The sequence below is a fragment of the Urocampus carinirostris genome, chromosome 14 (assembly GCF_059441175.1).
Source record: "Urocampus carinirostris isolate Australia breed hairy pipefish chromosome 14, RoL_Ucar_1.0, whole genome shotgun sequence".
Classification (NCBI taxonomy): Eukaryota; Metazoa; Chordata; class Actinopteri; order Syngnathiformes; family Syngnathidae; genus Urocampus; species Urocampus carinirostris.
This window is the reverse complement of record NC_142362.1, coordinates 13,605,247-13,617,674: the sequence shown is the minus strand read 5'-3', so window position 1 is coordinate 13,617,674 and position 12,428 is coordinate 13,605,247. Positions and strand designations below refer to the sequence as shown.

Sequence of the window (12,428 nt, the reverse complement as noted above, 5' to 3'; positions counted from 1 at the left end):
GATGATGTTGGCAAGCTGTTTGGATTTATTTTCATTTGTTTCTGTCGCATTTTATGTTAGTTTTGCCGGAGATCAAAGCCAGGAGAGAAAGCTTACCACGTGTTGTGAGTCATAATTTTTTTCATATTTAGTTTCTTTTGTCTTTCATTAGCATATTTGGTATTGGAGTAATCGAAAAGTATTTGAAAGTAATCAAGTTAAAGTAACCCTACCCAACCCTGCTGACACAGAACATTAAGCCCACGGCACAACAAGGGGTGAGTTCCTGTAGAGCATACACTGGTTTACCCCCTCCACATCATATGCATCATTATTAACTATCATTTGCCATTCACATCTATCCCTACCAAATAATATCTAAAAACAAAACAAAAACATTGAGAATTAATATGAAAATGAATCAATAAATCAATAATAACTGAATCCATAATAAGACAGGGTTGCCATTAAAGGGACAGTGTATATTATCTGGTGCCTCCTAGTGGTAAAAAAAAACCTTAATTAAAAAAAGAATATTGATTAATGATAAGCTAAAATACATGAACTATCATATACTCTAAACATGCATTTTAATGAATAGTCGTAGGTAAAGAAATGTCTACTTATTTTACATAACATGACCCTCAAACTATCCTCATCGGTGCTGCAAATGGCCCCCGGGGCACAAGTTTGAGACTCCTTTTCTATCAGGTCTATAGTGAAGCAGTTTTGTTTCCATATTATAGATATTATTCAAATATTATTAGACCATTTCACCATTCTAAAGGTTACTGATCACACTCAGGTTTAAAACAATGCGCACTTAACTTTCATTTAACCTATATTAAATTGTTTTTTTAAGTTTGGGCAGCTATTCTATATAAAAAGCCTGATTTATGATGCCAACCATATTTCAACTTCAAATGAAAATGACAACTAAACAACATCGTTAAATCCAAGACTCCTGCATTCTCAATCCAAATAATGAAACCATCCATTCATGATCTGCACTGCTTATCCTCAGTAGGCTCGCGGGAGTGCTGGAGCCCATCCCAGCTATCTATGGGCAATGGGCAGGGGACACCCTGAACTGGTTGCCAGCCAGTCGCAGGGCACACAGAGACAGACAACTCACTCGCTCATTCACACTTAGGGACAATTTGAACCAGCCAATTAACCTGACATGCATGTTTTTGGTATGCGGGAGGAAACCGGAGTGCCCGGAGGAAGCCCACCCAAGCACAGGGAGAACATGCAAACTCCACACAGGAAGGTTTGATCTCATGACCTCAGAACTGTGCCGCACACGCACTAACCACTACGCTGCCGTGCTGCCCTCATCCAAACACAATTCCCTAAAATCGTTGATACATTCGGTTAACAAGTCAAAGCAAAATCTTCCAAGGAAACTACAACTCTTCCAGTTTTGCCTTATTTTAAAACATATCAATAATAATAGTAATATGTGTTGTTTAAATAGTGTTTTTTACATTCTGTTTGATTTGACAAATTTGACCTCAGAACTGTCCCGCACATGCGCTAACCACTGCGCTGCCGTGTTGCCAATTATGAAACCGTTTTGTTGTTTTTTTTGTCCATTTTTAGTCCTAGCTCAATCACACCTAGGGCGATATACAGGTATATATATATATATATATATATATATATATATATATATATATATATATATATACCACAGCCATATCCCCTAGTGGGAGGTGGCTAGAGTCATTTCTGACTCTTTTTGGTAGATTGATTCAGAGGAGGGGATTCCCAGCCCCCTCGCTCAACCCAACTGAGGTGTTGGGAGTCATTAGGTGACCAAACCCCCCGATTCCAACCCCTAATGCTGAACAGGGAGGCAACGGGTACCAATGTTTAAGTCTTAGGTATGACTTGGCCGAGGCTTGAACCACAACCTCCCAGTCTCGGGGTGGGCGCCATACCCCCAAGGCCACCGAGCTGGTTAGATGCTAGCTCAGATGTAAATAACATTAAATTTCCTTCCTTAGAGTTTACAATAACAATACTGTATAGAAAAATGTCCATGGTAATTGAGAATCTCTTCTCATCTCATTAGCTGCACCGCTTATCCTCAGCAGGGTCGCGGGGGTGCTGGAGCCCATCCCAGCAATCATCGGGCAATGGGCAGGGGACACCCTGAACTGGTTGCCAACCAATCGCAGGTAATTGAGAATTAATAGTGGAAAAGGTTTGAGGTCACCCATGACCCTGACTGTCAAAAATGGATGCTTAAATCAATTTTCATTGACCATGTGATCAATGATAATTGTTTATTGCTTTATTTCAGGTGCTTTTGACTAAAGCTCTGGCTTATAATGTGAAAAATATTTTAAAAATGTTGGTGCAAATCAAATTACACATTAATCATTTCTCGGTATTTTGCTGTTTTATTTCCCCTCTATTCCGGATCATCTCGGTCGCTGGTAAATGGTAAATGGTCTGCATTCATATAGCGCTTTTCAAGTCAATGAAGACCTCCCAAAGCGCTTTACAATGTGCTTTACACTTACCCATTCACACACACACACTCATACAACAATAGGGAGTCAGCCATGCAAGGCGCCTACCTGCTTATTGGGGACATTAGGGATTCAGTGTCTTGCCCAAGGACACTTCGACATATTCTACACATTCTGTCTTTCTGTGAGTAAATGGGTTGCTTTTGCAAGGTTTATTATCGCTTTATAAGATGATTGCAATCATTAATAAGGGGAGCAATTGGCTGAGGTTAACAGGTATGCAGTACAATCAAGCACTTTGCTCTGTTTTTGTTATTCAACCGACTAAAAAATGCTGAACAAAAATTGGTTTCCATTATGCTATTTCAGCTGTCTTCTGGAATTCTCTAATAATGATTTTCTGGAAAGACAGCAGTCATCAGGCAGAGCAGAGAAAGATTCATTAGCGAGGTGGACTTTAGGGATCTGTCTATAGATCTGCCCGTGCGACTAACACGCAAAGGCAAGAAAAGCAGCGCTTCTGCTAATTACATTGCCAGGCTAGCCATTAGACAAGGTTGCATTACAAACAGAGGTTTTTGCCTGGAGACATGTGGACTGACCAGCAGTAAAAGAGTAGTTTAATAACCGAGGCCAGCTCCTACGAGACCGCCACTTACTCTTCACACAATGACTCTGTGGTCTGCAGCTGCCGTCTCATATGAGATACGCTGTGAGAATGTACGCTCTTAGATTTCTCCGCACTTCATTTATGAACGCAAACTAGCAGGTAATTTATACCGAGCTCTGAGAATAGCACATAAGGGATGGCGAGTGTTTAACCATTAATCATTTTCATGATTATTGTGTAAACACACTTGGCACCAGCAGTTCCTTTCATTTTGACAGAATTAACATTCAGACTGGGTTATGACTTTTCCTTTGAAGCCATTGATGGTTGAGTTGTATTCATGGTAAGCAACATTTTCAATGAGGCTGGAAAAAGAACTGTACAGAAAAGCTATTGACTCAAGATCATAGGTGAGGGTAAAAAGTACAGCTTCTTCTGTTCTTCTCACAAAACAAATAGTCAAGGGCAGTCCTTGCCTTATTGAGCTTCGTTCCCTTCTTTGTGTCTTAAAATAATCCACTTGATCCCAACTGATGTGGTTTCAAGAGAGGCTATTCCACTTCATCTGCACTGCTGTTCGTGACAGAAGACTTTACGCACGCTCTTAAACATTTTTGGCTGACTGTCTTAATGGGGGAATTTTAAATTAGGAGTTTGCTTATGATTCTTTGCATAGTAAGAAGGTTTCTAAATGAATATGCAAGATAGCAAACACCACAATGAAGTAAGATTATACACGCAGCACAACAACTGTAATGCTTTATAAAGGATAATGCAATTATAACATAGACAGTGATTATTAAAGCTCCCCAAAGGCCCTCTCCTGCAAAGGATCATCACGACACAATTAAAGCAGCATGGGGATTAACGTCAACTATTGTGTGTTTACATAGCCTATAAGGTTTCACGACGCAATGAAATGTTTAATGAAGGCAATCTGAAATCCTCATAATGACATTTAATATCACTGCATTGTCTACACTTTTCAGAGTGAACCACATGTTTTATTACTGAGACCGGCAATAGTAAGTTGCTGCGTTGTGCGTAAATGTTATCATTAGAATTCATTACTAATTCATCCGTAGCCAGCATTTGTTTGCAGGTAATGGGATAGTAAAGCCATTTTAGGGCTAGCCTTGAGAGGATTTTATGTTAAATGTTATGTACTGCTTTCCTCAAAGACAATTTAACCTAGATTAACAACATTTGTTTGTATTAGACCAGACTCTCCTGAATAAAGATTCATGAAATTCTCGAAGGCAATCTGAATATGAATAGCAATGCAAATACATATACATGTATTCAAGGGTAGACAAAACAGCATAGTAAGTATGATTTAGGAAGTGAGCAGGGGCTCAAATCTCCGCCAGGCAAGAAATTACCATACAAGTAAACATACCAAAATGGGGATTATTTGAATAATTTAAATATGTTACTGCGTCTCATAGCTTGATGATATTTCTTGGTTTTGACAATAAAACAAAAGGGGGGAAAAATAAAGGAAATGTACTGTGTGGTGTGATGTTCCTTGTACGTTGAGCAAGCAGTCGTAAAATAAAACCCAGTAAACATTGTAACTCATATAAACTAGCAATAAAACTACTCTGATCCTTTCTCATCCTGTTTCTCATCACACGTGCACAGTTTTTGCCAGGAAAGTGCCTCAGAGGCAGTCTAACTGCTGGCCATTAAGCTTCATAGATGATAACATCAAACTGAAGCTGAACACTGAACGCACAGGCAACGTAAAATCTAAGTCCACAGAGATACAGAGGCAGGGACATTTGCTCCAACTTTTTGGCAGGTACTGTTGAATACTCACAATCACATTGGGGATAAGAACAGCAATAAGTCGGAAAAGTGAGTGAGTGAATTATGAAACCAATATAGAGTTTGTAATAAAACGAAAATGTTTTGCAATACATCTAATAAGGTTGATATAAACTCACAACAGTGCCATGTTGAGCCATCCTACAAACAGTTAGATGGAGCTGGTCATGAAGGTTCATCTGTTTATGATGACTAAAATGTTGCCCCTGGCATTTTGTCTTAAGTATTCTGTATTGTTTATGTCAGTTTGGCTCCGAAAAGCATTAACAGATATAGACAACAGTGTTTTCAACCCGTGTGCCGGGGCACACTCGTCTGTAATTTCCCATTCTTCTTTGCAAAAAAGCATGCCATTGTTCAGTGTCTTGGCTTTCTTCAATTGATCACCCTTGTAACTGTAATATCTAACAATCTATGTAGGTGGCAGCTGATTTCCATTTATTTTTGTTTAGACTATTTGTGATTAAGGGCTATACAAATAAAAAATAAATGACTTTACTAATAATCTGTTTATGAGGTAGTACAGGAAAATACTGTATTATTTGTTATCGCAACATCCGTTGCAGCCTGGTCATCCTGGAAGGGGGGTTAACTCACGCGGGGTCCCTTCTCAAGGTTTCTTCATTTTCCTTATGTTGAAGTTTTGAGTTTTTCCTTGCCCTCATGTAGGTTTTAGATCAGTGGATGGTAAAATAATAGTCTGTAGTTTACAATTGTCTGTGGTCTGTGCAGCCCTTTGAGAGTCCTTGTGATAAAGGGCTATACAAATTATGACTTGATTTGACTATAGTGCAGAATACACCATTTATTTGATGAGACAAGACAGAATGAGCAAGGTATGTCAGATGTTTAAAATGCATGTTCAGCGCATGAAGGCTAGAAAACGGCTGAAATCCCTGAGCCCAGTCAGGCCGCACAGTTTCTGCCCATCCCCCCTACCACACAGTGTTGGCCGACAGTGAGTCACGAGAGAGGACTATGATATCTAACTCACCATCATCCGGAGGTGAGTTATAATTAGTCGTTTTACATATTGAGGCTTCTACTTTAGATGCAGTCATAGTATGTGAAATAATGATTTTAACCTGAAACCTTTTGGGGAAAAATATCGATATGACGATCTGATAGTAAGTAAAAACTAACGGGACTTCACGGTTTCCTAGGGCCATCACCACCCTAAACAAGTATGCAAGACTGTGAAAAAAATATAGCATGTAACAGGTTTTCGTATATTTTTTAATTGACTTATCTGGGACTTTTGTTGCTGCCGAATGTTATTGCACTACGCTTACGATGCACTAACAACTTAGGCTTGCCCCTGAGCACTACCTTGTAAGTATTTTTTATCTATTTAATCTGACATTCTATTTATCTTATTTTTCTGTTTAAGGTTCCTCCACTGTTGACGGTTCCTGGCAGGTTTTTTGGTTGTGACAAAGTTGGCACCAGTCCATTCCTTAATGTTGGACCGGTTCTTTTTCTGTCTTTCTCTCTTCCTGCCCCCTTGGACTGTGCCCTGGTAAATTATCTTGGTCAGTTCTGAGGATTTTGTGACGTGATCAAACCACTGAAGTTTACGTCTGCGCACAGTTGACAACAGATCTTCGTTGGGTCCAATGTGCCCTCTGATGGTGTTGCGCATTTCATTTGTCACATAGGCTAAGTAGCTGATGCTTAGATGCATCGCATCTCCATGGCCTGGATTTTTTTTTCCAGTTTTGCTGTGAAAGTCCATGTCTTGCAAGCATAAAAGGAAGATGGGAATAACCAGCACTTGGCATGATTCTGAACTTGGATTTCACTGCTATGTCCTCCAGATGGATTTAAGTCTGGCAAGTGTGGCTGTGGTTTAAGCTAAATAGGCCATAATTTCTGGTTCTTACCCCTCTTCTGGTATGACATCTCCAAGACATTAAAATTTGGTGACAGGTTCTAACTCTCTGCGGTTGAAGTTGATCTTTGTGGTGATACTTTGGGGATGGTTGGTCATTACTTTTGTTTTTTCTGTGCTGATTTCCATCCCTTACTGGGTTGTTTTGTTCAGGCGATTGACCAAATCTTTAAGTTCCTGTCTGTATCCTGCCAATCCGGCAATATCATCAGCAAAACGCATGTTAGTGATGTTGTTTCCCCCAATACTGACTGTACCTTTATGTTGCTCCAGAGCCCCTCTCCATGAAGATGTGGAATACATTTGGGGAGAAAACACTGCCTTGTCTCACACAGACTGTGGTTTGAAACCACACTCCAATGGTACCATTTATCAGTACCGCACTGCTGGCATTGGCATACAGTTGTTCAATGGTGTAAACTAGTTTCTGGCCCATGTTGAACTTCCGCATGGTGGCTCATGAAGCGGCTTGCCATACTCTGTCAAACGCCTTCTCGAAATCAACAAAAAAGTCATAGCGGTTTCTCTGGTGTTGTTGAAACTTCTCACATAGAATGCGCAGATTAAAAATATGTTCTGTGGTGCTCCTTCTCTCACTGAAACCTGCCTGTTCTTGGGCTACAATGTTTTCAGGTTGTAGTTTTCAGCCTGTTCAGTATGACCTTTGGCATAACTTTACTTGCCTGGCTGATGAGAGTGATGGTTCTGTAATTGGACCATACCTTAAAACAGTCCAAGTTTAGAAAGGTGTACGTATTTTACATAACATGAGGCTAGCCCAGAGGAAGCTGACATGATTGTCTGCCAGCATACTACTATGGTATCCCAAAAGAACAAAAACCTTGTAAAAAGCTGGGGGGGGAAACAGGGAAAAAATCATATGGTTTGGTCACTCAGTTTCCGTAGTTTGCATTCTTCCTTGTGCTTTGGAACACTTGTTTTTGGTTGCATTATACAATACAACGACATCTAGAGGTCATTTATTACACAGTATCCCTTTTGGGTTAGGGTTAGGGTTTCTCTTTTGGGGCAATGTTTTTGATGTACAACCTGGTTATTTTTAGTTCACCACATCCTTTTACATGTGTTGGTGAACAAACGTAATACACCTTTTGACTACTGAGAGGCAGGATAATTGGCTTCGAGGCAAGATCATATAAAAATCAAACAAAGGAAAAATAACTCGGAATATTGATATGATTTGCAAATGTCAACGTGACAAAATCGGTGCAGGGTCCCCCACCATAATGAAGAGATTACCTTTTCATCATCTTCGGTGAAGATTTCCACACTTGAGGTCTTGTTGATGGCCTGAGCCACGCCGATAGTCTCTCCGTCGCTGTTGCGAATGGGCATGCACAAGAGTGACTTGGTCTTGTACCCCGTCAGTTTGTCGATTTCATCACTGAACCGACGATCCTGGGGGCCACATACAGGCGAGGACAGAAGATGAGTAACCCTTAAGGGTTGGATGTTCGGTTAAGAATGAAAGACCATTTGAGCATTCTGCTAACATGACACGAGACAAGGTAAATGAAGAGTTTATTCTGTTTTTAATATTGGACACCCACAAAGGAGATGCTAGTTTGTTATTTTGACAATTATATCTCACTGTTTTTTTTTTTTTTTTCATTATGCACTGTTTACATAATTGTCACTAACGGCCAATAATGTTGCTGTTCATTAATACCACACCCTATAGGGCCGATCTGCTTTTTTGTAACCTAGGAGATTCCATAAAAAAGAAAGGGCTCAGGGAAGGACTTTCAGAAGTGATTTGTAATTTGCCATTGTGAGTATTTTTACAGTGCCCTCCTATTTTAGTTTCAAATTCATTGATGTCTTCTCTCCTTCTTTTGAGTATCTACTAAACTATTGACTTATCCGTAATTACTAATGTATTGGTTCCCACCAACCCCTTTTAAAGTATTGGTATTTGCAACAGTTTGCGGACTCCAATTTGGGCTTAATCGGGAACTAGTATCTACATGTATTACAATAAATTAAATGTGATATGAAAGACAATCATGGGATTTTAAGGTAACTCAGCTTTCTTTTTGCAACGGTAAATTTATTATATATACACGATAGAAATATTCGTTTTCAGTATAGGAATAGGTACATTGTATTTGCAAGTTTACCCACACATCTCAGAGTGAATAAGAATTTAGATTGGGAAGCAGTCTAAGGACACAAACACATGCTGAGCAAAAAAGCATAGAAAATGAAACATAAAATCTCAACTTTTATTGGAATGGCAAAAAATGGCACCACCTAGATGTGCCTTGCAAGGGGAAGAGAAGCTAATCCAACTACTTTTTCACTTTTAAATACAGTATTTTCAGTTTGACATTTTATTTTAATAATATTCCACAACATTTTGCGACTCATCAAAAATGTGGCTTCAAACTTTTAGAGTAATCACTGATTTGTCAGAGCTCTAAAGTCAAGATCAGCGTTTTCCAACCATTTTGAAGCTGGAAGCTGCTTTTTGTTATTTATTAGCACAAAGGGTTACCAGTTTGATATGCATTCTTAAAATAACAACTCATCACGGTATTATTATGTTACTACATTACTGTCAACCTCAGGCGATTGATCCCATCATAAATGATTGCAATTCCCCATATTAGGCAATAATACTCTTTATAAAAACCACTCAAACCTATTTACTTACAGCAAGACGGTGGAATACCGCAACAATATTAACAATCTAATATGACGTTTTAGTCTGCTGAATATCCAGATTGGAGCTGAAATTAACAAAACAAATTCGTTCTATAGAAAGCACAAGTCTTTCTTAAAAATTGAAAATAATACTATACAAAAGATTTTATACAGCACACACAATTCGAAATGGTCAAAAAGTGGATAAAATAAGGGGGAAGTGTATAAGTATGTTACTGTGTTACTCGGTTAATTATTGGAAGTAGGGTTAGTTAGAAATTCACAATGACCCAGCACTGGTAAGCTACTATGGAACCAATACGCAGGCTACTCAGGTGTTCCTAGGGGGCTACCTGGTGCCCGTGGGCACACCTTATGAGACCGCTGGTCGAAACCAATGTTTCATAGTGGGAGCATCCAACTTTTTTCTCTAATAAGTTAGTTGAACGCACATTATTGACTGCACCAAATCACCGGTATAATCATATCCTAATAATAACATGACCAGGGTTGGGTAGGGCTACTTTAACTGGATTACTTTCAATTACTTTTGGATTACTCCAATGCCAAATATGCTAATAAAAGACAAAAGAAACTAAATATGAATACAATTACTAAATTTTGTGCAGGCTTGGGGAGTAAAGGAATACATGGAATGGCAAAAATGATGTTGGCAAGCTGTTTGGATTTATTTTCATTTTGTTTCTGTCGCATTTTATGTCATAATTGTATTCATATTTAGTTTCTTTTGTCTTTTATTAGCATATTTGGTATTGGAGTAATCCAAAAGTAATTGAAAGTAATCAAGTTAAAGTAACCCTACCCAACCCTGAACATGACACTACCTGAAGTTTAGGTTATCGGAGTGGGAAATCATTATTGTTTATTTTCATTTGTAGTCATCTACGGGGAGGGGTGGGGGTCACCTTGTAGGCGTCGGGTATGTTGACCGTCTCCCCATGTTCAGCCACGTATCCGATGATCCCTTTTCCCCACGGCACCTGCACTTCGTCCGAGTTCATGGAGAGCAACACGGTGGTTCCTGCGTGCACGTCAAAGAACTTGGACACGAGCGTCTTCTTGTTCCCGGTACCCTCCACCAGGAATAGGGAGCACCGGTCCGCGTCCACCAAGATGCAAACGAAAACCAAGATCTTACAGCTGAGGCTCGTCAAGTCCAAATCGTTGGAAATATCTTTGACGAGCTCCAGGAAGAACTCCCTCTCGTTGGTTTCCCTCAGGTAATACTTGAAATCCACCGCCGTGGACGGGTACTGCGGAATGTTGACCCTGGATTCGAGCAGAGCGCTCAAGATGTGCGCGGTAGTCGGCGGCAGGGAGCTCGCCTTCCTCAGGAGGGCTCTCCTCCGCATGCTGCTCAGCGGTTCCTGTGTGCGAGAGGTGACCTGTTCGTCGTAAGTCCGGTTGACGTTGACGGCTTTCGAGCGTGCGAAAGTTTTGCGAAGCTCCTTTTGCGAAGCTCTGCGCTGCAAGCCGTCGCATTTGCTCGCCCAACTGTCCCTCAGCGCGGCTCCCTTCTCGTCCCTCGGCTCGGGCGCAGGGGTCGCAGCCGCTGCAGCCACTGCACCCGATTTAACCACTTGGTGGTTCTTCATCCACTTCTCCACCATGCCATAAGTACCCTTTCGGTTCAGGTAGTCCTCGAACAACTCGGGGTGAGAGTCCAGGAAAGTTTCAACGTCAGAGAAACACACCATATTGGCTACTGCCATAACTGGTCGACGGACTGTCCAGCTGCTCCTCGACGAAGCAAAGGCACAAAGTCGCGCGGGGAAAGATCATCTGAAGCAGGGATGAAGGTCCAGGTTAAAACATCCACAATTCCACAGACGCGTCGGGGTGGAAACACCCCTTCGGCCAACATCTCATCTCCTGCTTCCACTTCGAGGATGCTCTTCTTTACAAAGCATCTTCTCCAAGTTCACCCAGACTACGCAACCCTGTGCCATGGAAGTCGGACCACAAGAAACAAGCAAACATCAGATAGAGCATCAGCGCGGTGCGTTTGTGTGTGTGTTCTGTGAAAATGAATGTGTTGCCTGTGGTTGGCTCGACCCGCTGACGTGGGCTTCGTCATGGAAGTGAGCTTTCAAGCTCCTGCAGGCTCAGTCAAGCGTCTGAAGCCTGTGGACATGTCAACTGCTCGTTCTCTTCCCGAACCCCTCCAAAATGCCCGCAAAGTACCAAAACACATGTATTTATCTTGGACTATTACTACTTTATTGGATGATAAAAAATGCATTTCTTCATTTGAATTGAAGAAGACAACTCCCATGACGACGGCCACGATTAAAATCCTATCCATTATGCATGAGAATGTATCTTTACATACATCCCTTAAAATAAGTGTTAGTCATGCAAAGGCATTTTGTAAGTGAAAGAATGCTGGTTTCTTGACTGTGCAATTGCTTTGCTGAACACTAGAGAGAGCTATTTCGCAACGAACTACCATCTATAATTAAAAAGTCCAACATGCAATTATGGTCTAGCATTCACATCAAGTGCTTCTCTAAATTGATGTCATCATCATGACCAACATTAGGCCCACTCGATGACTTATTGCATGCACATTAAAATTTCAGACAAATATTACTCGGTTTCGGAAACACACTTGTATTATTTTCTAATACAAAATTCAATTCATTATTTGTCACGAGTTACAGCAAAGTTATTTTCTCAATTTTGTTGATTTGAATCTGTGAACACTAATTTTATCGCTGTGCCACATTTTTGAATGAACATTCTTACGGGGGCTTGACTCGTAAATTAATAGAAAATAGAAAGTGTGCCTTGGCTGGAGGGCTGGGGGTCTTTTTGGAGACTCACAATTAAATCATGAGTTAGGGATGTAAGATTTGTGCTTTCGCTCAACCTTTCTCAGTCCGTCAACAAACCTCTGCACCGCAAGACGTGGGTTCTGACTCTGGGTCCTTTTTTCTGTTGGTAT

General features: G+C 40.5%; 1 protein-coding gene across 1 annotated transcript in view; it reads right to left on the bottom strand.

Annotated features, from left to right (window-relative positions):
- pde11a (phosphodiesterase 11a) overlaps positions 1 to 11,543 on the bottom strand; it is a 68,590-nt gene extending 57,047 nt beyond the window's left edge. Inside the window, exons 1-2 of the mRNA XM_088352906.1 lie at positions 10,387 to 11,543; positions 8,054 to 8,212 (exon numbers count right to left, since the gene is read on the bottom strand). Coding sequence (XP_088209032.1) covers positions 8,054 to 8,212; positions 10,387 to 11,193 — 966 coding nt within the window. The 5' untranslated portion in view covers positions 11,194 to 11,543. The remainder of the gene's footprint in view (positions 1 to 8,053; positions 8,213 to 10,386) is intronic.
- Positions 11,544 to 12,428: the final 885 nt, after the last annotated feature.